This window comes from Rhea americana, unplaced genomic scaffold (assembly GCF_003343005.1).
Source record: "Rhea americana isolate MKP2758 unplaced genomic scaffold, rheAme1 scaffold_33, whole genome shotgun sequence".
In the NCBI taxonomy this organism is placed as follows: domain Eukaryota; kingdom Metazoa; phylum Chordata; class Aves; order Rheiformes; family Rheidae; genus Rhea; species Rhea americana.
In genome coordinates, this window is record NW_028186457.1 from 6,643,246 (window position 1) to 6,669,272 (window position 26,027).

Sequence of the window (26,027 nt, forward strand, 5' to 3'; positions counted from 1 at the left end):
TAACTGAGGGATGACTGATAGCTGAGACAATGCCAAATATAGCTGGCATTGTAGCTGTGTTCTTCTGTGCTCTATGCTCTTTTTTTTTCTTTTTTCTTTTTTCCTGAACTGATTGTAGTATCCCTACCTGGGATGCAAAGACTCTTAGAATGGGAGTTTTCCCTGACCCTGCTTAAAGGAGCATTTGCTTAAGCCAAAAGAAAAMGAAAGTATTCCTTTGAATGTAGGTGCTCTTCAAGCTCTGAGGAGGAGACAGAAGTGTCCTGTTTGAGGCTGTCCAAAAGGATCCCTTTGTGACTGGATTCCTTTGTGATTATTTTCCTTGGTCCAAGCTGCTGTCATCTGAGGCAGTCTGCAAGCAAGGTTTCCTAATGGTGATGCTGATGAGACATTGCTCCGTGTCAGTGTTGCTCATTGTTTCTGGAATTGTTTYAGTTCCTTTCAGGTGTGGATGCCTGGTGCAAAATGTGCAGTGAAGGAGGCCTCCCTTCAGAAATGCAAGACCTGGAACTGGCCATCCATCATCATCAGTCTCTGTATGAGCAAGTAACACAGGCCTACACAGAGGTATGTGCTTCCTGGAGGAGAATGTGAACAGCTGTTAACAGATAACAGATACTTGACTGCGTTTGGRGGATTAGCTTTTCTAAGTAAGGTAAATTTGCTTTCCATTGCTGCAACTTTGTCACAGAACGGGTCAGATCTAATCCCAGGCTGTAGGATTTTTGGCTGTGCTCAGTTATCGTCTCACTAGGGCACAACAGGACAATCTGGAGCTTAAATACCGTACAGAAATGAAATCTGGAACTAGTGCTGGTACTCTGAAGAAGAGCTATTTCACTGCCTCTGCTGAACAGGAAACCACTTTAAGCTGGTGGTAGTTTTAATCACATTGATTTCCTGCTGTGAATGAATACTGGCTCTAGCAGAGGTGTGCTAATGGAAAGAGAGGCTGAAGAAAGCTTTTTCTTCCAATATATGAAGTCACAGATATGTCAGGTCTTCAGTACAGTGAAGGCTGTAAAAGGCTGCTTTAGATGTATTTGTATATGCTTTTGTCAGCCCACACCTAAAGGAGGTGTGTTCTTTTCCTTTAAAAGTGGATATCAGGGATGCTGAGACTAAAAACTACTCTATGACTTTCTGTCAGAAAACCTGTAAGGATTCTTCGCAGGTTTTTCCCCTCAARATGTACCTAGTCTGCAGCATAAGATAAAATCTACTAATAAACAGCTGCTTCAGTGCTGCTGACTCTGTGCAGACCAAGCTCTGTGTTTAGTCCACTTTACCTTGCTGCAGGCCCTCCCTGGCATGTGAGAGGAGTCTTTAGGAATGAGGCTAGTCTGGAAGTTCATTCCAGGCATGGGCTGACCTAGGATTACCATGGGAGTGGTTAACCATACTCATCTATCCATTCCACTGTGTAATTCGTGYCTCCGAGGCTGTAGACTGTTGGAAGTCTGTTTGAAAGTTGGTTTAACTTGTATTTTTCCACTTCCCTGCACTGTGCTGTGCTTGACTGTCTTTTGGGGCACCAAAAGGTAGGTTTATTTTTTTTTCCTCCAGAGTCTTTCAAGCTGGGTAAGAGGACGTTAGTAGTACTTGCTGTACCTAGTAAGTTACCAAGTGAACACTCCAGAACAGAATGTAAAAACTGTCCTTTCTGTGCAGTCTTTGCTCTAACGTCCATGTTCTTGGAAGAACCTATAGAATAAAATGTGGGAGAAAAGGATTTGGTGCTCTATGTGGTGGTAGACACTCACACACACAATGATGTGCAGATACCACGATGATGAACGTGAGAGATGTTAGGCAGAAATCTCTTGTTTCCTGAACACCCATGTGCMTTTTGGAGTGAGCCAATTAAAAGGAGCAAGTCTGGATTGCAAGCAGAAAGGGTCATTCCTCASTCTACGCTCAGATAAGATTCTTGGGAACAACAGGCTATGTAAGCAAAGACGGAACACTTCTGTTGACTTCCAGCTGCAGTTATGAATTTTATACCTTTGCCTAGCCACATGAAAGTAAAGTTTTGTGGTTGTGTTTAAAAGTCATTTCTAAAGTCTAAATCAAATTGAGATTAAATAAAAACAAGGTAATGTTTGATGCTGGCATTTTATTTATCAGCCTTGACCTTGACTTTCTTGAAATGAAAATTCATTTAAAACTCATTACCAAAAGTAGCCTTTAACATACATATTGCTTTTGCTGATGCTTCCTCAGAAAGTTATAACTTGTCACAGACACAGATGTTAAAACATTTCAATATTATTTCCCTAACAAGCACATTTTTAAACAGTATGAACCATTACCAGAAAGGGTACAGTCTGTTATTTCTGAAACGTTCATCCCTTTGCCCACAGCTACACAGTGAGCTGGATAGCCTGGATTAAATTTAGGAGCCCTGCCTCCTATTCCCATGTCTATTTCTCCAATCTAGACATTGACTCTTGCCCATAGAAAATAATGATGTTTCTATCTTTAGAGCTCTCAGTGGGATGGAAAGGGCTTTTTCTTCCCTTTCTTTTCCTGCAGAGTCTTTGAACATCTCTTTTTGTATTTCTGAAAGTGCAAGGTATATATGGAATAGAATGGACAGTCCTCAGGAAAAAAAACATTTGAATCAGGATACATGGCCATATTCTATTCTATTACAGAGYATAGTGAAGCGTTTTGGATTCTCTTCAGGAGAAGGTTCTCTTCAGTAACATAAGAAGAGATGCCCAAAGGATCTTAGGAATACTCTTTGATTCCATCTTGCCATGGGTACAGCTGTAATCATGTTCCTCCTTCTTTCATTGCACTTGAGTGAAGCTTGGAAATAGTGGAGGCAGAGTTCACAGGCGTGATGCACAATTCATTGCTAAGCAACCTCTGCAGCCCTGCGCAGTTAGCTCTAAGCTGGGCTGCTAGCAGAACAGGCCTTCTTCCATCTTCTGAGAATCAAGTGATGCTTTTGTTTTGTTAACTTCAGGTAAAGCAGTGCTGGAGAGGGGAGGCTGCACATGAGACGCATGCCTATTGGAGATTCCTCTCGTGGAGGAGGAATTCCTCTAGATAACTCTAGCCACTGATCTATTGCTCTTCCAGGGTTTCTAATGGATGAGCAGTAGGAAATATACTTGGGATGTCCCTCCTGACAACTGTACTGATTTGGTAAGGATAAGGAGGAAGAGAGAGAAAAGATTCTCTTGAGTCAGGTGTGAGCCTTGTTGATGATAAGAGCATCTTGTTCAGTGTGACTTGGTTTAACTGTGCTTTACTATCCCTCTCCAGAGGCACACTATATCTGCTCAAAAGACTAATTCTTTTCTTAGTACAGCCACATTCACYAGCCTGTAGCTGTTTCACAGGTGGTACCATTAGTGTCATCACTTACAAGACTTTTGAGGTATGGTTGACACAGTGYAAGGGATATCTGCAGATTTTTAACTTATTCATTAGTTATGTATACAGCTTCCAGGGAAGTTATTTCTAACACCGCAAAATCTAATCTTTCAGGTCACCCAAGGTCACATAATTTCTTACGGAGGCACTTGTATGTTGTCTACCCTATCCTTTCTCCCATCATGAAGCCAAAACATAAGAATACCATCRTATGATAGGAGTGTATACATGTGTTGGACCATGTGGTGAACTATCGTATATATGTCCTGTCCTTTGATCAGAAATGCACTCACAGAATGAGAGAAGATGCTTGCATTTTAGCTGCAGTCACATCTAGTCATGTGAAAATGAAAGCCCTTTGGACATTTGGGAAGGAGAGATGAGGCTGTGACACAGATAAATTATTCTGGGAGGCCACAGGCTGAACACCCTTCCACTGGTTTAAAGCCCTTCCTGAGAGCGCAACAGTAGTTCTGTAGTTTYCAAAATAAGCAAGGATTTGTCAGATTTGCTTTGATAAATGCAGTACTGTCATTAACAGTTCACAAGGTCTACAAGTCATGGCGGTYCATTCAGTTTAAGACTTTTACKACACTTCGATCCTCAAATATGTCTTAAATGAGGCAGGGAGACTCATGGAATTAACTTAAACTGCACAGTAGTTAGTATCTCGATTTGTGAGGCTGTTCTTTCCCTTCTGAAATCTAGTCATCAGTAAACACTGAGAGCACAGAACTTCTGTACCCATTCATTGGGAATGTAGTAACACTCACAACAGAGAAGAATTGCTTTCAGGAAAGATTTCTTTTTAACCAAAGAACTGCAGAGCCATAGGAGATACGGAGTACTGGAAGATGACCGTAATCTTTGTGAATATGGAGTACCACTGGTTATAGGCTTGTAAGTTGGAGAGCAGGAAAGCACTTCTAATAGCTTCTAATTTGTGTTAATGATTATTGGTAGGATAACACAGGCGTTCAAAGTCTGGAGTTCATCTCTGGCTGTGGTAAGAATGATTGAAAGGCTAGGCCTATTAGGGAAAAATCATAACTTGTAACCTCTGGGGCCTCTTAGACGAGAGGAACAAATCCCTTTTGATATAGATAAAAACTAAATTCCTTAGAAGAAAAAGAGTGAGAGAGAATGCAGAAGTGAATTCCTCTCACTTCCACTCCTTTTCCTCACACTGAAAATCTAGGAGCACGTTTCAGTGAAGCAGGTGCATATGTACTGTTGTGTTTGAAACAATTTTTGATCTACCTTGGTCCCGGTGCTAAGACTTTAAAGGTCTTTCTGACTATATTCAGCCACTAGTCTGCTCTCAAAGAGAACGTTTTTTAAGGTGGCTGAACTCAGTCTTGTGTTTTGATCATTTATGATTAGCACACAGAATATTTTACCTGAGGATCTGACCCCAAAATGGGAATATTGCAAGATTCCACCTCTGGATAGAGGAAGGCAACAAAACTGACATGCAGGACCTGCACTTGGAAGTAGATGTGGGTATGAGTAAGTCTATGTTATGGTAAAAAGTTTGCAGGAATGCTCCCCTGAATAAAGCATGGCTGRTGTGTTGTCTGAACAATCACTGATYTCCTCCAGGTAGACTTCTGAACCTTTGTTTTTATTCTTGGTTCTGCACTCATTTCTATGGATGTAAATCAGCAGGGACTATACTAAAGGCATTGTAACATCAGCCCAGGACAGCTTTAGACCAATTGTAAACCCAAAGGCCAGTAACAGGAGCGCATGAGTGAATTCAGCCAGTGGAAAGTGAGTTTCTGGTTTAATGACCTGCTCCCAAGCGTGTGCACGGCCTTGGTTTCCTGTTCCCAGTGATTAGACTGTGCTGATTATCTTCTCACACCTAAAATAGGATGCAGTGTGCGTTGTCACCTCTTCTGTCTGGGAACTGCCTCTTCCCTGCCTAGCAGCTGTCGTCACCTCCGTAGTATTGCCAAGGTAATACCTGTGCTGTAGTGTTCTTTGCTAAAATTCTCCTCTGTTATCAACATTAGCCACTGCTGTTGGCTAGTGTAGCCAACAGCCTCTGTGACCCCAGCAGGCTTCAGCATGTGCAAATTACTCCAGCTGGTCTTCAGCAGCAACTGATTTTGAGTATGGAAAGCCATTCCCTAAAGGCTCCGCAGTCATTTTCTGATTTAATTTCAAATTATCCTGAATATTWAAAAAAAAAAAAAGTTCAATGATCTGCCTACCTGCACCTAATAGTCACCTGACGGGATCAGATTTGACTCTTAGTTTTTCCAATCTTAAGTCTCAAAGGCTCTGCTGATTTTTTTTTTTTTCCCCTGGAATTGCACCAGATATACACTGCTGTAACAGATTGGGATGTGGCGTGGCTTGCCAAAAGGCACAGGTTTGGGATTAAAAGATACTTGCTTCATTTGAACAAGCAATTTATGATACAGAGATAAATGAGATTTGGAGATCCTCGAGACATGTTTTCAGTTTCACTGATAACTCTCTATGTTCACATTGGATGAAAAACATTTCAATGAACCATTCTTTAGCAAGGTCTCTGATAGCCTATAAATAGAAACACTTTTAATGAAATTTGTTGTTTCCACTGCACTTTCTTTGGAAGGGAAAGGAGGAAAGTAGACTGGGAAGAGGAGAGATTCCAATATTATCCTCATTTAACATCTCTGTTGAAAGAGATGTTTTAACTTTCAATTTGCAATTGCAACATATTTCACAAAGCCATTTTTAGATGACAAGCGCATGCAAGCACTTGTTAGTGTTTGTTAGCATCTTGGTTTTTATGATTCATTTTTCACGCTTCCCCTGCAATATGAAAATGTTCCAGGAAAAAAATATCATTCTGGGTTTTTCTTAATGCYTAATACCTTTGCATCTGCAAATGTGTTTTAATATGCACAGAAAAGCTTGTATGTGTGCAGATTGCTTTGCATTTGCAAACAAACTTTGTAGGCCCATTGAAAATGGAGGCTATGGATCCCTCTGGTCCATTCCTGGGGAATAAAAGAGACACTACCGTATACCAATTTATTTTTCACTATCTCTGAATAAAATACAGAATCTGAATGTCACACTTCTGAATGTATTCCCTACTTAGTAATCCTACAAAGAAAGAGTTCTCCCTTATCATGCAGGACAAGAATGACTCTGCCATCTGCGGTTTTCTTAAAATGCCACCTGCCCACAAAAATAGACCTGCTATTGCAAATGCCACCTGTCGTATACCAGTGTATGTCGAGACTTTTCAGCGCCCAAGTGTCAGAACATAATATATTCTAGGGATCTCTGTCTTTATGCGGTCCCAGCAGTGCAGAATCTGTGCTCCTGAAGAATGACACAGTAGGCCCACTAGGAAGCTAAGGCAAGTGATGAATGCGTAAGTACAAATCAAGCATGATCAATGGATGTTACAGGACTGTTCTACCAAATCTTCCTTTTCTACTGAAATAAAGAAAAGACACACAGGAAAAAGAATTGGCTAAACAGTCATTTGTCAGCTATTGGATGTTTAAGTATCGGCACAGTGAAGTAAACTTATTTCTTCACTCAGGTGAGCCAGGATGGAAAAGCTTTGCTGGATGTCCTACAGCGTCCCTTGAGCCCTGGGAATTCTGAATCCCTGACTGCTACTGCAAACTACTCCAAGGCTGTCCACCAGGTGCTGGATGTGGTACACGAAGTCCTGCATCACCAGCGGCGCCTAGAGAGCATCTGGCAACACAGAAAAGTCCGGTTACATCAAAGGCTGCAACTCTGCGTTTTCCAGCAGGATGTTCAACAGGTAATAGCATTACTAAAGGAGGAAATGAATGGCCCTTTCTTTGTCGCTGTTAAGTTTGCTTGGTGAGTCATCTGTAGGATACCGACAMAACCAAGATTAGACACTCAGCTCTATCTGTGCGAGAAATGTGCTAATGTACTAATGYGCCTTTTACTACCTCTCAGTTTCACACTGGAAGTCATCAATCGGTCCATAGGTCAGCCCAGAAATGTGATTCTACTTTTAGTAGTTAATTTTTTGCAGGTGAGGAATTAGCTATAAGTACTTTACTRTGCTTGGGAAAATAATGTTTAATAGAAAAAGAAGAGTTTCAAGTGTAAGATAAGAGTTTACTGGCTCAAATCAACAGCACAAACCAATATGCAGAACCTCAGTTACACCTCCAACAGTGTAACTGACAGTGAGTGTGAGATTTAATGCTTATAGCTGCCACATACATAAGCATAGTCAATGGATGTTACAGGACTCTGCTCACTCAGGATAGTGCAGTTTGTTTAAKGGCCCAGCTACAGACCAAAGAAGATGTTGATAGCAGTATGGTATTTGCTTTAAATGAAGAGGCTAAATGGTCTGATTATGTTTGTGGAGCATTCTAATATGCCTGGGGTTCTTTAGGTCATTGCTTTCCTCTTTGTAAAGGACAAGGTGGATAGTGAGCAACAAAACTGTCCCATGCAAAACAGACATGAATTAGCGATGATAAGAGATAGACAACTTGTATGCAATGTGKAAACTTCTGTTCCTGTTAGGAAATAGAAGTGCACTAGCACAGACAGAGCTGCTGCTGCAGAAATCCTTTGCAAATAAATGTGATCATTTCTTTTACAGACTTGAAATGTTTGCCATAAATTTACCTGCTAAGTTTTTCCTATAAAACCACACAAATATTCATGCCATGTATAATTAAAACAGACATTGAATGTAACAAACGCTTAATTTAAGCAACGTCTCTTTCATTGTATGTCAGCAAATGTACTGCATACTAGTGAAATTCATAAACCGCATATTAAACAGAGCATGTACTTGAAATGCAGTGAGAACATGTTCTGCAAACTAAGAACTTTGAAGTATTACACTGACACAATCTTGTGATTAAAACTTCAAAAATCATGAGTTGTAAATTCTGATGGTTCTTTACTTTCTGCAGTTATGGTACGTCATATTGATAGGAATCCACATTAACTGGGTATTCTTCATCCCCTAGAGTGATTTACACTTTTTTTCAATCATCTGGTCCAAAAACTTTCTCTTTTACATTTCCTGAAATCAGTAGGAGTGCTTATGAAGGTCATGCATGAAACCTATTCGTATTTTTACTTCGTACTTATGCAGAGTGATGAATCTGTCACTGTTTTCAAAGAGAACTGGTCTTTTGTGTATATTGAGACTTTTGGGGAGAGAAAAATACAAGCAGTAAGAGGCATGGGGATACAATTGCTTTAAAGAGCATCATTCTTGGTGTAAAGTCTGCTGGCAGCAGTCTTTCCAAATTTTTCTCTTAATGGGTAGTTATTATCTGGGAAGCAATAACTTAATGATAAGCATGTTTCTGCCCCAGCACAGGCTTACTGGCAGCATCTCTTTGTCCTTCTTAGAAAGTAGAGAGGAAGATGAGTCATACTGTTCACTAAACATCTGTACTATTCAAGATAAGTATCTTGTAACTCATAAATGAAATTATCAGCTAATAGAGATATGAAGTGTAGATTCTGTTGGGAGAAGAAAGATATCTGGGTATGATTTTTGCAAAATAATCACTTCTTATATCTGTCATGCAATTCCTATTATGATTATTTTGTTAACTGCACGTTATTTGGCAGGTGAAGATGTCTACCAATATGCTGTCACTAAGCATAAGTAACATTTAGCTATTATCATTTTCTGCCTTGTCACATTTTACTGTTAAGTAACTTCTATCTCCTAGTCAGAATCTAAGAAGGAAAATGTGTAGGAGAACAAATCTTGGTAGGAGAGCCCAAAGGCTTTTTAGAATCTGCTGTCTTCTAGACTAGTACTGACACAATGTGGTTTCTTTTCAGAAGATGCATCTCTTTCCTTTCTACTCAACTCAGAATCTCACAGATACTGTTTTTTCCCCATCAGAATGTCCCATGGCTCATCCTGTCCAGCTCTTGGCCAATGCAGTAAAAATTCTGAATTATCTCCCTGTTAGCACTTACATTCCCTCACTTGTTCATCTATATCTTTTTCCTGATGTCAGCGGTTAATTACATTTCATAGAGTGATACAGTATCATTCTTGTCTTAAAAGCAATGTGAAAAGGGAYCAGCTTTGTTGTGTGCATTTCCTAATACAGATGCCAGAATTATTTTGCATCCTCTTAGTCTGCCATTAACTGCATTAATAGCAGTTGTGTGGTAAAGATGCATATCCAGGGGTGATAGAAGGGTGATATGTTGCCCTAAGGATCAAATACTTAGGTGTGCAATGTTGAGTTTTCACAGGGAGCTCTTGCAAAATTGGGTGGCTGGATGAAGGTTTCATGTATGCCAAGCGTGTCTCTCTTGTACTGGATTTAAGGGTTAAGCTTTGTTAAACAAAGCTTGTTCACTTCATTCCTGGTGTATTCTGCACCATTTGTGAAGCTAGAGTATATACTAGCTGTGTTACTGACAGGTCAGGGCATTGCTCCGAGATAGTTTCCCACTGTTGATTCAGTTTCCCACTTTTGATTTCAGTTTGAAGTGGTTAAACCCTAAAAGCATGAAAAGTGATGGATTAAAAGAAACAAAATGAGTTTGTATCCTGAGATAGAAAATCATACATCCTTACACCCATGTCATAACCAAAATACAAGTTATGCTGTAGGAAAAATAGGAAGAATAAAAAGGTTTAAATAAACACTGTGGATTGCCAAGATACGATAGCAACAGAGGTGTTATGCTATAAAATGGCACTGGATGTAATCACCAGCTACCACCATTAGATATTTTCCAAGATTATTTACTATTAAACACAACAACATCAATTTGCACAAGTGAACTGAGGTAAATAATGGTGTGCCAAGGACAATGAGTATGAATATATAGCTTTTCAAAGAAGGAAAGAAAATAAATGGAGTGAAATTGCATTTGCAGCCTTCACAGAAAATGGAGCACTGTTCATACAATAGGGATAGCAGATAAGACAATTTGTGAGCTGTTATGAGACTTTGTGCAGATATATTGTACACATATAAACTGACAAGGAATTCTTTGAACACCAAAAGTATTTAGCATCATTATAAGAAATATTGGTTTGCTGAGCATGTAAATACTTCTTCGGTTCAGTTGTCTTTTAGAAGTTCTCTATGTCGTTTTAGATAGGGAAGAGCTGTGTTGCTTGATCCCTTAAGAATTCAGCTGTGGGAGGAGGTGCTGTGATTCTATCCTGCAAAGGAGAGAAAAATCCCTTTGCTATTTGTACTTGTATTTTGTAATTGCTGCAGATATTTTAATTCATTTTTGGTAGCTTTCCCTTTTGACCCCTCCCTGCCCTGGGTCTTTCCCCTCTACAGACTATCCACCAGCAAATTTAACCAATTTCAATTTCCATTGAAATTTGAAATTATTCTCATTGTGTCTCCAATTTTACCTACCTCTCCCTGCCACTTCCTGATCTATCCAGTCTGCCTCTGCATGCCTTTGCCCACATGAACAGCAACACTGTGAAACAGCAAGGGTAGTGTGAGGGTTGTACCATGAGCTGATGTTACTGAGGAGCCTTAGAAATAGCTGAAGTAAATTTATAACACTGTTCTTTACCCTGYGGCCTCCCCCATTGCCTTTTTTTTTTCATACGGGCAATAATTTTGTCTGAATTCTCTCACTTCATAAACTAGTTCAAGTGAAGCTGTAAAGCCTGAAGCATACCCATTAAAGTAGAAGGAAAGTGGAGACCCATCAGATGCATTACTGAATGGTCTGTGCAAGCCTTGAACTTGGTATTTTAAAGCACTTTGGTGGCCGAATCGTCAAAGTGCTACTCTTATTCTGCAGTCTGTGTTCCTTCTAATGGAAATTCTCAGTCTTTTCATCCATCCATGTATATACACACACACCAATATCTAATCTGATACAAACAGCCTTTTTCTCCTCAGATTCATTCGATTCTCTCAGAAGTTGCTGCCAGTGCCACTTCCTTCTGGTTGCGTGTTAGTTGTGATAGTTGCCTGTAAAGGAAGAGCTGGAAAATAGGTGGATGTYGAGGTATTGCCTGTGCTGGTGGAGTTTCTCAGTGTTATACAAAGCCTTGTGATAGCTGGGATGGCTCTGTTTAGCGAAGTGGAGTAGCCTCTTCATGCCAGGTGAAGGCTAGTGATGAAGGGCAAGATGTCATTCAGTAATAAACACTTACTGGCAATTGGGTAGGCACTTACTAAGACAACTAGAAGTGTTGCCATGCCAGCTGTAATTATGTCTCAAATCCTTGTTATTAAGAAGGTCAAGCTGGACCATTGTCAGGTTCACCTGGATTTCTCTGAATTTGAGAATCTGTGTCCTGTTGGCTTCATGCCCAGATACACTAATGGATATAGCTTTGGTTTTTGTGCATAGTTATCTGCCTCTGGTGGTGGATAAAGAGGCCATGTGGCCATGATGATATCATTACATTTACCAGCTGCCATTGTTGCTGGAGACTGCAAAGTATTGCAGAAAAAAGGCTGTCTCTCTTCATAACCAAGCACTTTAACTTGTAATGTGCCTGGCTTTTTCTGGCCGAGAAAACAGATCATGCCCTGTTGCTGACATCACTTGTATGGAGAAAAATGTTCTGCCAACATCTATCTCTATACTCCGAGAACACTGAACACTTCATGTCATGCATGAGATCTGTGTAGTTAATTTGCAGAATAATACTAGGATATTTGAGGCAGTTCATGATTCATTTTGCTATTGCTAAGATTTTAGAGGATAAGGTCTATACAGCCCCCCACGCATACACTTGGTTCTTTTGATCACAAGGCAATGAGGGGTTCTCCAAAATTCTGTAGTTTTCCATCTTGGTCATAGTTTGTTTCAAAGACAAAAGAAATTAAGCTATATATCTCCCTTTATGCTTTATTTACAATAATTATCTTCACTGGTTCTTGTAAAACAAGAGAGACTTATTCGCAAGCAATAACTAAGAAAAAAGAACATTACAATCATGTGAAGATTATATTTACTCTCAACTTCAGCCACAGTACCCTGCAAAAATGCATCACATGTTCTCTATGCCATCCAAACAGATTTAGCCCATAAGTAGCTACCACTGACAGATCAGAAATTGAAACATTAAAATTCAAAGCATTTATGAGAATTTTCAGTGCCCCTTTGGTAAATTTATCAAGTAATGAGATACACCTAATGTTTCTCACATGTTAACTTTCTGAAGTGTTACTGCTATATGCCTCTCTAAGCTGCTTCTCAGACTTTAGAAGTTATACATGATGTGACCACCCCTGTGGCCACCCTGAAGACTGAAGTGCTACTTGATAGTGAGTAGAGGTTCTAACTTGTATTGTCCTAAAAATGAATGGAAAAAAAAAATAGGAGTCAGTATTGGTAAAACTACTTGGTAACCTTCTCCCAGTGGGAAGTAAGCAGAGAAAAAACAATCTTTTTGTTATCCCTGACTGAGAGATCAGTACCTCTGTGTTCACTAACCCTGGCCTTCCAGCAATTGTTGAGGCCTGAGTGTCAACGCCTCATTTATAATCTGATGTATTGTACTACAGAATTCTGATAGATCACAGTGCAACTTTCCCCTAGATAGCTCTAAGGAGCTAACTTAAGATATGCGAATATTCACAAACCCATTTTATATCCCTAACAACCTGTTACTTAGTACTTGTCCGATTTGAAATAAGCACACTTTATTATTTCTGCAGTAAAGGAGAGTAAGTCTGTAGTAAAAGGATTATTTTGTTTGCTTCCGTCCCCTCTCTGTCACAGACCATGAAATAAAACTTCTTGGCAGTTCTTTTCTAAGAGCAATTTGCATTCCATTCCTTTTGTTCCTGCCAAACGAACTGGCACCTTTTCAACCAGTGTTAGTGCGAGGTTAGGCAACGAAGAGATGTGTGGCCCCACTCATCTTCTGAAGAGGACCCACAAGTAACTAACACTGAAACTGGTTTGAAAGTAAAGTGATGGTACATTTAGGCTGATTACTATCCTGCAGATCTTATGAAACGAATTAACAATCACATGGCTGTTTAAATAAGACAAGTGTTGCTGAGTGTCTTACTCATTTGTTTTGAACTGTCAAAAAGAGAACTGTCATTCCTTAATTTGAATTCACACTGGCATGGGATTATTTAGCAGTTTCGGGTGATGATTTCTTCTGCCTATATGTATGTGTTCCTKTTGTGGCAGCAGAGAGAGAGCAAGAGAGAGAGAGAGGCAGAGGAAGAGCACTCTGTGCTGCTATACAGTTCCTGTTGCTTGATGATCAGATTGTGCTGGATTTGCAGCATGAGGCAGCCATGCTAGATGACAGAATATTACGCATATATTTCTTCAGTTTCTGGTAGTCTCATATATATGCTTCTGTAGTTCCAGGGCAGAACTTCAGTCTGAAAAGGCACAGAGCATTTATGGACAGTGTATTCAGGGTAATAATATGCATTTTTTTCACTTTACCAGTGGCTTTGAAATAGATACCTGTCTGCCTCTYCGAGGGGCCACAGCATAGCTTCCCAAGTGAAAAGTGTAAATGTTTGGCACATTGATATTTGAGCATACTCAGATAATGGTTGTCAAAAGATCTAAGCGCTGTGTTTCTGCCCAGGCAGTCACACTTGCACCCAGTGACTGGTGATCAGTGTCTGCTGTGAGAACGTGTCAGAGATGTCTGAGGCTGTCAGCCTAAGAAGTTAATTGTTTTAAATACTCACRTGGGAGAGAGGGAGCTCTGTTCTGAACTTCTGACAACACTCTTTAAATATAGATCAGTATTAGGTTGTATTTTTTGTGCCAAATTCTTCACAAGGAGCTACAGGTTTAAATTATTACATTTTCATTTAATGATATTTGTTCAGGAAATTCCTTAAGGTTCATTGGTTTACAGTACTCTATCCTCTGCATAATTTGATTTAAAGTGTAACTTGAAATTATCTGGAACTAACCTTTCTATCTKTTTTCCTCTGTATAGCTGTGAATCCAAGCAGACAATTGTTCTTTGTACTTTTAAAGAGGCACTGATTAAAAAATAATAACGATCACTTTCTAATTCCACGTAGAGCAATAGTGCTAGGGATATCAAACTTCAGGGGCCAGCTTCAGTTACTAACTGAAGTTTGCTTAGCATTGATGTAAGAGTAGCACGAGAATGCTTTGATGATCTCCACAGCTGTCTTGAGAAATAGGATCTGAAGAAATCTGAACCAGCCAGCTTGATCTCTGAACTWACTGAAATAAGAAGAGAAACTGAAAAAAAAAATCTTTTGCACCCCAAAAAGTGTTTTTCTTATTTAGGGCATTGTCTGTCCTTTAAGACCTTGTCCTTTCTGATGATCTGTTTTGCTGTTTACTGAACTGAAAATACTTGGTTTTGTTTTGAGAGTTTATRAACCCCTAAAAGGCCTTTTCAAAGCCCTTTGGAATCCTATTAACTTCTCTAGGCTTTGGATCTATCTCATAGTGGGTGAAGAGGATGTAATCCATTGTATAGAAAAATAGGAAAGCTTATATGAAGACACAGTTCTCTGTAGGTACAAGCAGCTATCCATGGTCTGGATTTATCCTGTCTGATTATAAGAGTGTAACTGAATCATCCAAGTCAAGAGCTTAATGCATAGTCTCCTTTTATAGTCAATAGAGAGACACTGGCATCTTCAGAAAATGACTCAGTCTGTCTAAGATTTGAATTGCACCCTGACTATTTCCTCCTCTTACTGTTGACTGTCAAGAGAAGCTGTGAGAGGATAGGCTCTTCAGGTGTGTTCTTCAGCTAATTACCTAATGTTGGGTGAGATGCATCAGGATCCAAGGGCCCAGTCCAGTAATATGCTGGGCACCTGCAGCCATCATGTTAGGCAGTTATCACTCAGTGCCTTTCTGATCTGGGATTTGGTTTGCAGAAAACTTTTGAAAGCCGGTCACAGGCAAACTGCTAAAATTCGCTGCTGTTATGCTTGAGCAGAATCATCCTCCTTATATTGCATATCCTTGTTGTCTATTTCTATCCCAGGATTATTTGCATGTCAGCATCCCCAAAAATAAGATGTTTAGTTTACTGTTTTTGAAAGGCATCGTTGGCTGTCATTGTCATGGCAGAGGAGGAGTAAGAGTCAGGCTTGTCTGTTACTGATTAGTTCTACAAAAATAGTAGGGCTGCAGTGGAGAGGGAAGAGAAATAAAGTAGAGCTTTCTCCAGAAATATGTATATATATTTTTGAAAGCAATTGCTAGAATGAGTGATTGTCTCTGAAGACAGGGAGAAAAATAAGATCTTTGAATAAATGTAGTCTGGAATGCCAGAAGGCTTTCTCCTCTGTAACTTCAAGAAGTAACAATAACAATAGTACTTCTTGCTTATTGTGATTTCTTTCATCTCAGGATTATGTGTTTTCTGACAGGRTGATGTTAAGCAACTTCCCAAAGGTCATTGAAAGCTCCATGACAAGAAGTCTTCCTGCAAGTATGTCTGATTCACAAATCCCTGATCTAAGCCCCCAAAGTCATTGCTGCTTCAGTTTTACCCCTTATGAAAAGGTCTTATAGGATATATTGAGACTGTGTAAAAATGAAATAAGGGTCTGTTATGCTAAGAAATAAGGAGTGATATTTTACTCATTGGTTTAGGAGTCTAAAGTAATCATTCTTTTCTTCTCCATTCTTTTCTTGTGATCTTCCTCCCAATTATCTCCTCACGTGGCTTGCCAGCTTTCTGATGATCCCCACCTGTCACTCAGAGTTATCAGTCCTYTTTTGATCTGCTTTTGACAGATGGCTAACAAAAGGTATTTTTATTAAAGTAAAAAAATAAATAAATAAATAGCCAGATAACAAAGAGGGTAAGGGTAGCTAGTTCCTAATGTATAACTGTAATAATTTCACTGTGTTTCCGTGTATGGAGCGGCTGCTCAGCCAGCTGGTTACCTTCCCCCGTGGCAGTGAAATGCACTCACATTTTGAGATTTTATCTTGCTGGGCAGTAAGGCCCAATTTAGGCTGAGCTGACCTGGCACCATGACCTGTTTTTGCTAGCTGCTAGTCATTCCCACTAGCTCTCAAACCTCTCTGCAGCAACTCTACCTTGCCCCAGCTGATTTTGTGAGCTCTGCCTCTACCTGTTCTCTCTCTGGCTGTTCTGCTCTGGGTTAACATCTCTGCTTAGCTGTGCCTTGTTTCAGTAGCTGCCCTAGCTAACCAACTTGGCTAATGAATGTTACTATTTTTGCCCTTGGAAGAGAGTTTGTGCACTATTTAGAACTAAGCACGGGTTTTTTTAGCTCATAGGAGACTTTTTTTAAGCAACTTTTTTTTTTTTTTTTTTTTTTTTTTTTTTTTTCGTATTCCTCATAGGAAACTCTTGCACTAAATCCTCTGCTTGTTTATGATCTTTGAATTGCAGTTCTGGAAGCTATTGCCTAGGCTGGGGTGACCCCAGGCACATGTAGACAGAGCTGGTTGGCCCAAACTCCTGTATACTATTACAGCTATAAACTTTCTTTCATGTTATGCTATGACTCCCTTTTAACAAAGATGTCCTTCAAATGTAATAACATGAAAACAAACATATTTCGAGCCTGTCTATTGGTCTTTCACATTTCTCCTCCCTTTGTTCCACTAGTTCTTTACTTGTTTCTTCTTTCCTGCCTTTCGGATTTTTTGGATGGAATGTGTGTAGAGGGAGGGAGAGAATTACTTTTATTTTTGGCTTCAGCCACATGCAAAACATTTTGACCTTGAGACAATTTCCTTCCCAAATCAGGATGAAAAGTTAAAAAAAATTAATTTCCCCCTCCCTACAGCAAAAATAACTTTAGAAAAATCAAAATGTATTTTCCAACAGCATGAGGTATCAGAAAACCAGAAGAACAGAAAGCTCAGGATAATGGGATGCCATTTTCTGAGGAACCGTAAAGCTAGGAAAAAAAAGAAAGAAAGAAAGAAAGGAATTTTTCCCGGAAACCTTTTGTTATGTGAAAAACAAAWTTTTCATAAAGAAAGGTGCTCTCAGGGGAGGTCCCAATCACTTCTGCCTGTGACTCCCACACCTGGAGTCCTTTAGGTGGCTTTTCTGTTCCTTTCTCAGCTCAAGGTTGTTCCTAGCTGAGAGGCCTTTTCATAAGTCTGGTCCTGCCTGCACATATATCCTAGTTTATTATTACATTCTCCTTACCTGTGCTGGTCTGCCATGGCACTCAGGCCTTAGCATCCATTTCTCTGCCTCCCCACGAATACCTTCTCCTTGCCATCGGTTTACAGCCTGCTTTGGTCAATCTGTAAGTTCATTGGCCATTCACCTATCAAGACTCCCTCAGGGTACACTGGCATTTAAGGCCACTTTGTTGTAAAACACATCCTTGCTTTATTAGTCTTTTCTGTTTTTTAATTGTCTTTTAACATCTTGTTTAAACCAGTAACAGTTTAAATGGTTTGATACCATCAAAGTTTAGATTGTACTGTCTTAATTTATGTCTAAATTAGGAATGTAATTTCCCAGATTATTGCAATTGTAGCAGTTCCAGAAGGTGACTCAGAGCACTGAAATTAAGAGCCAAATCAATACATACCTGAAATCAGTTGGTCTCTGTCTGTAGGTTGCTGTTTTCCCACTGAGTGGATGAGGAGTTGTTACCAAAGATAGGTGCCTACCCTACTCACCATTAATACATCTGTCTATACTAACATAATTATGCTGTAGTGACAGCTGGAGCTGAAAAATCTACAGTAAAAGTGCTCAGAGTATCATTTTGTTCTGTTTTCTGAGTGTTTAGTGGCTACCACTGAATATTCAGTGGTAGCTGTAATAATATTATTTAAGTCTGACAAAGCATTTTCCATCAGTGGATTTTAAACTGCTGTAGAGGTAAGTATTTCTTTCTGCATTTTACAGACAGGGAAAYAGAAGCACCATCAAGCAGATCAGGGCTTGAACTAAGAATAAGAGTCCTTTTTCCYAAGTCCTTATCCAGTACTGTATTAGCTTTGTTATATTTCCTCTTTTGAAGCCTATAGTTACAGGAAACTTGAAACCAATTGCTCTAGTTACATACTTGAGGTTAATGTACTTATCTAAAGAATTCAAGTAGCTCCTTCRGTCCCTCCTGTGTACTTGCTATATATCTTAGGAACCTTTTACACTTTGTACAGTCCCACTTTAGGGGGGGGGAAGGAAAAGAAGCAAATGTATGCAAGGAAACTACTACACAAGCTACACAGGACCACACTTTCTCTAGAGGATTAGACACCCTCCCTCACAGACACGAAAACTATCACCAAGTGATTAGCAACAATCATAGTTGTCATTAATAAGTTCTATCAACACCTTTGGTGTCTAAACCAGTGCTTCCAATCAAACCTAACTCAGTTGAGTCCTGCCAGTATCTTATTATCAAGGCTGTGAATGCTGCTTTTCTTTTGGTCTGATGCCAGAACAGTCAAATATAGAGTTGCTGGAGCTAGGGTGGACTGCAGGGTGCTGGATCACTATTTAGAGGAATAAAATGCCCATCGTACAATTGGTCACAGCATGCTGTGAGCCCTGTTAACTCAACATTCAAGAGGCTTCTAATATCAGGACATTAGGTTTCATCTGATGCTGAYAGGAATTGTGGATACTATCAGGAGGTCAGATAATTTGGTGTAACAGCAGTTTCTGACTTGGAAAATCTCTCGGTGAAAACTAGAATTTGCAGAGTTCTCTGTGCTGACTGAGCTCTCTTCAGAACCCCTCTCCTCTGTGGATCAGCTAGCTCTACGCATCTCTTTGGCATAATACACGGGAGGAGTTGAGGTTCTGGAGCTGTGTCTACACTGTGAGGGTTTGTGATCATCATGAGACCTGTGATTTCTCTGTCTRTGGTGCTGGTTCTTGCTTAGACTCCAGGAATCTCCACTTTCAGCTATAACTGAACTTAGCTAACATGCTTATGGGCTAYGTTGATCCTTGCTGCAGCCCATGTGAGGCCCAGGGTTGGGTCCCACACTGAGCAAGCTCAGGTGTTTCTCTTCCTGAGAACTCCAGAGCACTTGTGTTAGTGGTAGAAACAAGAGTAGCGGGAAAAAAGGGAAGGGAGACTTGCTCAAGTAAGTAATTAGGAGCTTTTCAGGCTGCAGTTGCTCCAATGCCCATTCTGCCTGGGACTTTCCCATTCCTGCCCTCTCAAATGAGTCACAGGCTATTCTTTCAGRAAACTCAGTTACTATGTCCAGGAAATCAGCCCAGATGGGGGGGAGCGAGACATGATACTGCACTTGAGCCCACTCCTGACTGACCTGGTCCTCTACCCTGTAAAACTGTTCTGGGAGTTCAAACATGGGACAAGACATGGAGACCTGGGAAATGTGTATTAGCCACTAAGAAAAGCCCCAGGAGGAATAAACAAGACACAATGGACAGCACCAACCAAAATCTTCTACTTGCCTCAGGTAAGAAAACACCTCTGCATATGAATATGAATCACCCTTGACAGAAGACTGACAGGTCTGATTAGCTGTATTTCTAATTCCCAACACTACAGCTAGGTATCAGATATGATTCCTGAGTGTTGGGGAAAAGAATCACAAACAGCAATACCAGCAGCATAACTGCGAAAGAGAAACTACCCACTAGCTTTGAGAAGCTTCGTGCAGAGCACAGCAGCATCTTTCATGCTGATGCAGAACACATTTTCTGTGTCTTTCACAGAAGGAACATGCACAAATGTGGTTTATTTATAGCTTCTCCACCCACATGCAACTTCAAAAACTTGCTTTATAAGACGTTCAGCATTTAAAGAATACCACAGTTTCTTTTTAACCTGAATTTKTTTGTTTGTTTCCTTAAAAACAGTATTCTTGGAACATTAGTAGCAATTGGGGCATTAAGGAAGAAACATTAGTCTTTCATTTGTCCGTCTGTTGTTCTCTTACTTGGAATGTTTTTAAAGAGAGGCAGTTGCCAAATTTTATCAAGTAAAGTATTTAATCAAGGAAAGAAAGATAAGCGGGATGCATTTGATGAATGGGAACTTAACCAAGGGAAAGTAATACTAAGTTGAAAGAAGCTCTTTCTTAGGGTAAGAGAAGCATATGTATTTGCAGTCTCTTTTTGGAAAGCTTGCAGGCTAGATAAGAGCATTTAGTGATGGAGCAGGATGGAAGGTGAGAGCTGARTGAGTTCAGCCAACGCCCAGAGGAAGTGCTCTCAAAATGCTCAGCTGCCTTCCTACCAGCTCTGCCAGAGCCCTGAATTGAATGAGCCATTCCCAAGAGAGAAACATGGCTAAACCCTGCATCTCCCTAATTGCTAGGACTGGGATCAGCTTTTCGCTCTATATGGAGTGAAGGTGGATGGGGCCAAAACCTGTCACATCCTCACTCTTCTCCAAATGCACTTCAGTTTTTAACCATAAGAATATTGTTATAGATGTGAAGGACTTGAGAGAAGAACTGTACAAGTACATAATAGCCATCTGTGGAAAGCAGTGACAAGGCCATTTTTGCCATATAAGCCTGTGAAAAGGTAGGGAATTAAAGTGGAGCAGCAGTGCATGGGACTCTGCACATCTCTCTGCCTCGTGAAGTGCGAAGCCGCACTGTCCACAGAAGGGTGACACATGTGGCAGCAGGCGAGGGTAGCTGTGGCTGGTGTACATGGCTGCAGTAACCTGGAAGCTCTGGGAGGGGGGAAGTGGAAGAGCAATCCTACTTCATGCTAAGGCCTGAAGCAGCAAATCACCAAAACCTTCCAAGGCTGTACTAGAAAAATTGAGAACAATCTTGCTGGTACTGAGACCATTGCCAYGTGAGATTTTTAGATTGTCTTCACTTAGTCATACTGTTATCTCTGGAGCACTTTCAAAACTAAGTGATTGTGCATACTTTGGAATAGAAAATAAAAYGGAGCAACAAGAGGGAGTTATTGTTCCGCAGTGATTTTTGTTGGAGAAGCTGTTGATGAACAAGGGAACCTGCTGCAGGGACAGCCCTATCTTGTGAAACCTTTACAGTTCTGCTTCTAGATGGACTTGTAAACATAAGGTATCTGTGGGGAATCTGAAGAAGACTGTGTGCCCATAGCTTTGTAGATASAGGACTTTTCTGACACTTTTTTTCTCTCCTCTGAATTTGTGGTCACACCTGTCTCAATATTTGTATGATTTACTCAGATGTGTCCATATCAGCTGTGCTAGGCAAGGCTGTCACTAGCTTAAAGAACGAAACATGGATGCTCTGCTCTTGACAAACTAGAGGTTTTTATTAACCACAGGGGCTAGTTTTCTGTTGTTAAAATGAGAAATTGCACAGAGGTGAAACTTTCTCATAATGTCCAGAAAGCTCATAAAAACACCTACAATCTGATTTCACAGGGATTTCTTTTTTGGTCCAATATAGGCAAGAGAATAAAGGATTTTTTTTTTTTTTTAATGTTGTAATTGGCTCTACATTTAATTCTCCTTGTTAATTTAGTTGCACTGAGCAGAAGAATACTGATAGGTCTGTAAGGTTCCTTTTTCCCTCCAAGGGTAAAAGGGACTGCTTGTCTTTCTTTTTTAAGACCTCTTTAATTATGTGGTAGGATTTTGAATAACTACAATTAGAGGGGAAAAAGYAGAGGGTGATTAAAAAAATCATACTTAATAGCAGCTGCATTAGTTTGCTGGCTTTTTAAAGAGACATAGGTCTCTWAAAGAGACTTACGTATGYGTGGCTAAGTGCATACATACCACATGGAGGAGTTGCAGTTGAAGGAAAAGGCAAAATAGAAGTGATAGACTTTTGAGTGGCTTCAGGAAAAGTTGTCTACTGTGGCATTTTATGAGAGACCTTCCTTGAGAAAAGATTGAGGAAGTATCAAAGATTGTATTTGCTCTCCAACCCGTCTGCCTGCATTAATTGGCACAACTCTATTGGCTCAATTCTGCTCTTAAAAACAAACAAAACATTTCCCCCCACCCCTGCAAATTGCTAGGTTTGTGATGCTGGAATATACCCGTTAGGTCTCCAGCAGGTATGAAAGATCTCATGCCTGTCTGAGCTGAATTACATATATAAGAACCTGGTTGGCTGGCCAGGTTATTTTCTGAAGATGAATTAAAGTAATGGATGCATGAACAGATCAAGTTCGGTAAATCAGAATATCCAGATACATCTCCAGCAAGTAGGCATTTACACCACAGCAAATTTGAAGCTGTTTTCTCTGGATTTTAAAAGCCTGCATTTCCATGGATTGCCTGCTTGCTTTTTGTATAGCTGTCATGATGTTAATTACTATTTATTGTATTYTTTTTTTACATGTATTGCAAAAGATTCCTAGAATCCCCAACCAGATTTCAAACCCAGTATTGCTAGAGGCTGTAAAAACTCAAAGGCAGTTTTCACTCTAAATGCTTATGGTCAAAACAAGCAAGGCTGACAAAGTGTGGTTAATGTCATTTTACAAGTCGGARCGGAGGCAAGGAAGTTGAGTCATTTGCTGAACTGCAGTGCTGGGCATTGAACAAAATCACTTGAATTCCTGTAGTTTTGATATGAATTCCTGGTTGCTTTTTGCTTATTTCTGAAAAATCATGCGTAATTTGACATGATTAGCCAAAGAGAGTGAATAGAGTAAGGCACTGCAACACAGAGGTACATTAGGAGAGCTCTGTCTGTGCACTAGAAGTGCACTTACCTGCATTAGCCTATGCAGCTTGTAGCATGCTGTTATAAGAACTGAAATCGTTCTGAAGATGCTTAATGGAAAAAAGAACATGATGTTCAGATGTGTGTCCACAGGCTCAGATTAGCCCCTGCCTATTACTCTTTACAAGCGTGGGGTCCTGATCCAGGTGTACTGAAGTTAGATGAAACTTTCCTTCTGATTTTCATGGGAACGAGTTTTGGAGTCAGATGAGTCTTTGAAATTAAAAAAATAATGTCATGGGAGACAAAGATGATGCTTCTGGATTAAACATAAGTTGTGCTCAAACTTTGGTTCACTTCTTCAAAAAAACTATTTTAAAAAATGAATTTATGTTGGTAGTATAGTAAAGTATAACAAAGCAAGAAGTGAAAAAGGGAGGCAGCTCTGTTTTTATTAGGAGGCAATAACTACAAATGTAACTGGCTGGGTTTGTTTTGAATTCTATTATAAGCCGTTAATAATAGCAGGAAAAGCCAGGGGATAAGTTCCTTTGTATTTTGATGTATTTTCTCAACTAGACCTTTACTTGACATTACCCTGCTGTGACAAGGCAAGGGATAAGAGGAAAAGAAATCTATTTTAAGCGATGATTCAGAAAACAATAAAGAAATTATATTTTAATTTAAATCAGACTTTGTGTGCATTTTAGTCATTAAGGAGAATTAGAATTGTTTAAGTCTCTTTGAGTTTTCTGTGTTTGTTTATTTTTTTTCCCCTCCTGTTGTGATTCTTGGTGTTTGCTCTGTCTTCACTGGTACTACTGCTGACACTAAATCCTCCTAGAGGACTTAGCAGCAGGCCAGGAGTTGGGCTGCCTGTGCCAGCCTGCACAGAACGAAGTTATCCAGAAGGATAAATGCAAGTGCAATGGATAGAAGTGCAGAAACACACAGCGACTGTGGCCTCCACCCAGAGATCCAATTGTCCCTCTGGCAAATCTGCACATTTTATCATTTACAGGCCCTTTCCTTTTACCTGCCAAGAAGGGAATGGTTTGTGCGTATCCTGAGAACACATATATTTTGAATTGTATTGCTCATAAACACATCCATGCTGTGTAGTTTCTAGTCCTTCTATCACAAGAAAGTGAATTATTTATCTTCTGCCAAAAAATTGTCTGTTATATTTGTAAATTCTAGTTGATCCAATAAGTGTTATTAACTAGGCTTGTACAACTTTGAAAGGCTTTGAAAGCAAAGATCAGGTTTTGTTGCTGTGYAATATAACAAAACTTTTGTCATAAATATTTGATGTAAAGTATCCATGAAAGCATGATCTGAAATACGAGCCTTTTAACTACACTTCCTGGTAACAAAAAACATGGTTGGCAAAGACAGGAGTTTTGTTGGAATAGGGGTTTCAGACATGCAAGGCCTTGGAGTTACTGATTAGTCATAATAGTTACAGAAAAGGGCTGTCATTTACAAGATGAAGTTTGATTCCCGAGTGTGGATATGGTGAAGATACTATAAACCCCCATATTTTTAAGTGCCGTATGAATTCCTGGTGTCACACCAGGACTGTAGTTAGCCTACAATACCTCAAGAGCAAGCAATAAAGTGCACATAGTGGCAACTTGATACTGTTTGGCTTCACTTCAATGGCACATTTAAGCATGCTGCATCTTATTCATGTGGCTTAAGCAATAGATGACCCTTCTCGGTTCCTTCTTGTAGGGCCAGGGTAGAGCTCAGTGACTGTGGTATATGTGAGCAGACTCTGTCTTTTCGTTCAAGGCTTTCTAATTTCATCTTCATTTGTTGCTGCTAAAGAAAAAACAATTTAAGAAGATGTAAAAAGTGCAGAAAATTTTCAGTGAACTCTAACACAGATATTGTTCCTTAAAACATTGAATTTACTTTCATGTTTTGTATTGATGTGAGACAGGAGCAGAAGATGGGGGCTTGCTAGGAAAGAATCAGGGCCCAAGCAGATTTTTGTTTATACTCAAARTTATGAGATGCTTCTTATCTATTTTTCACTTGTACTGAAGGAGACATACCTATGAAAAGAGGTTGCCTTTACAAAGATCTGCATTGAACAATCTGCCTTTTAGAAATAATGCCTACATCTTTTTTGATTTAAAAATCAAATTATCTTTTTAAGCTATTAAAAGAATTGATCTTAACTGCACCAGTGCAATCATCTCACCATACTCTATCATACAAATGAACCTAGAGGAAGAGTAATTATCATTCCAGAACCTTGCTTAATTGTTGCCTGATTGCTTCTTCAACCTTTTTCCTTTTAAAATCATTCTTCCATTTCTTTCTTCCATCTCTTCCTACCTACTATCATCATTCCCTGCTACTGGACTCTCAAGTATGTTTGTCCTGTCCTCTCCATAGATCCTAGACTTCCCATAGTCGTGAGTTTGATCATCAGGAAAAAGGGGTATGGAGAGGCCTCTGGAAGAGCTTTTCCTCAAGCACATGCTTCCAGATGGTGCACTCAGAAGGTGAAACCTGCCTGAACTGCTGCTGTGATCTTTTTGCAGTTGCACAGATCATTTGAAAAAAATATTTATGACTTTTCTTCTCCCAGGCAGCATTTTGAATCCTGCCATTATCCAGCCATGTAATGTCTATTATAGCTGGCACAGTCAATCTGATGGAGTGACCCTGGAATTTTACTTAATTTGCTTGGTGACCTGGGTTTGCTGCTTATTTTGTTGGGTGAATAATTGGTCCCCTTGAGGAGAAAAGGAAAGGGAGACGGAACATGTGCGTCATGACAGAAAATAATGGCTCTATCCTTTTTTTCTTAAATTAGATGAAATAAAAAAAAGAGAGATTAGCATCTTCTTTTTAACATATGTGTGTATCCTGCAGCATTCCCACCGACTGCTGACATCAGATGTGCTTCTCGAGCATTTGGTTTGTGTTCTCCTTCTGTTAACAGACTCCTAATAAGCAGTTCATATGTTTGAGCCTGATCGTATACGAACTTTTTTACTAGCTGAGAATTAAACACAGAATTATGAATCTCCATCCAGAAAAGAAAAAGAACCTCCTTCTTGCCTCCCATCCTTGCA

General features: G+C 39.8%; 1 protein-coding gene across 1 annotated transcript in view; it reads left to right on the forward strand.

Moving 5' to 3' along the window:
* The window catches only part of KALRN (kalirin RhoGEF kinase), a 515,456-nt gene that overhangs the window by 247,888 nt on the left and 241,541 nt on the right, over positions 1 to 26,027 (forward strand). The window contains exons 8-9 of the mRNA XM_085311032.1: positions 436 to 567; positions 6,941 to 7,171. Coding sequence (XP_085167158.1) covers positions 436 to 567; positions 6,941 to 7,171 — 363 coding nt within the window. The remainder of the gene's footprint in view (positions 1 to 435; positions 568 to 6,940; positions 7,172 to 26,027) is intronic.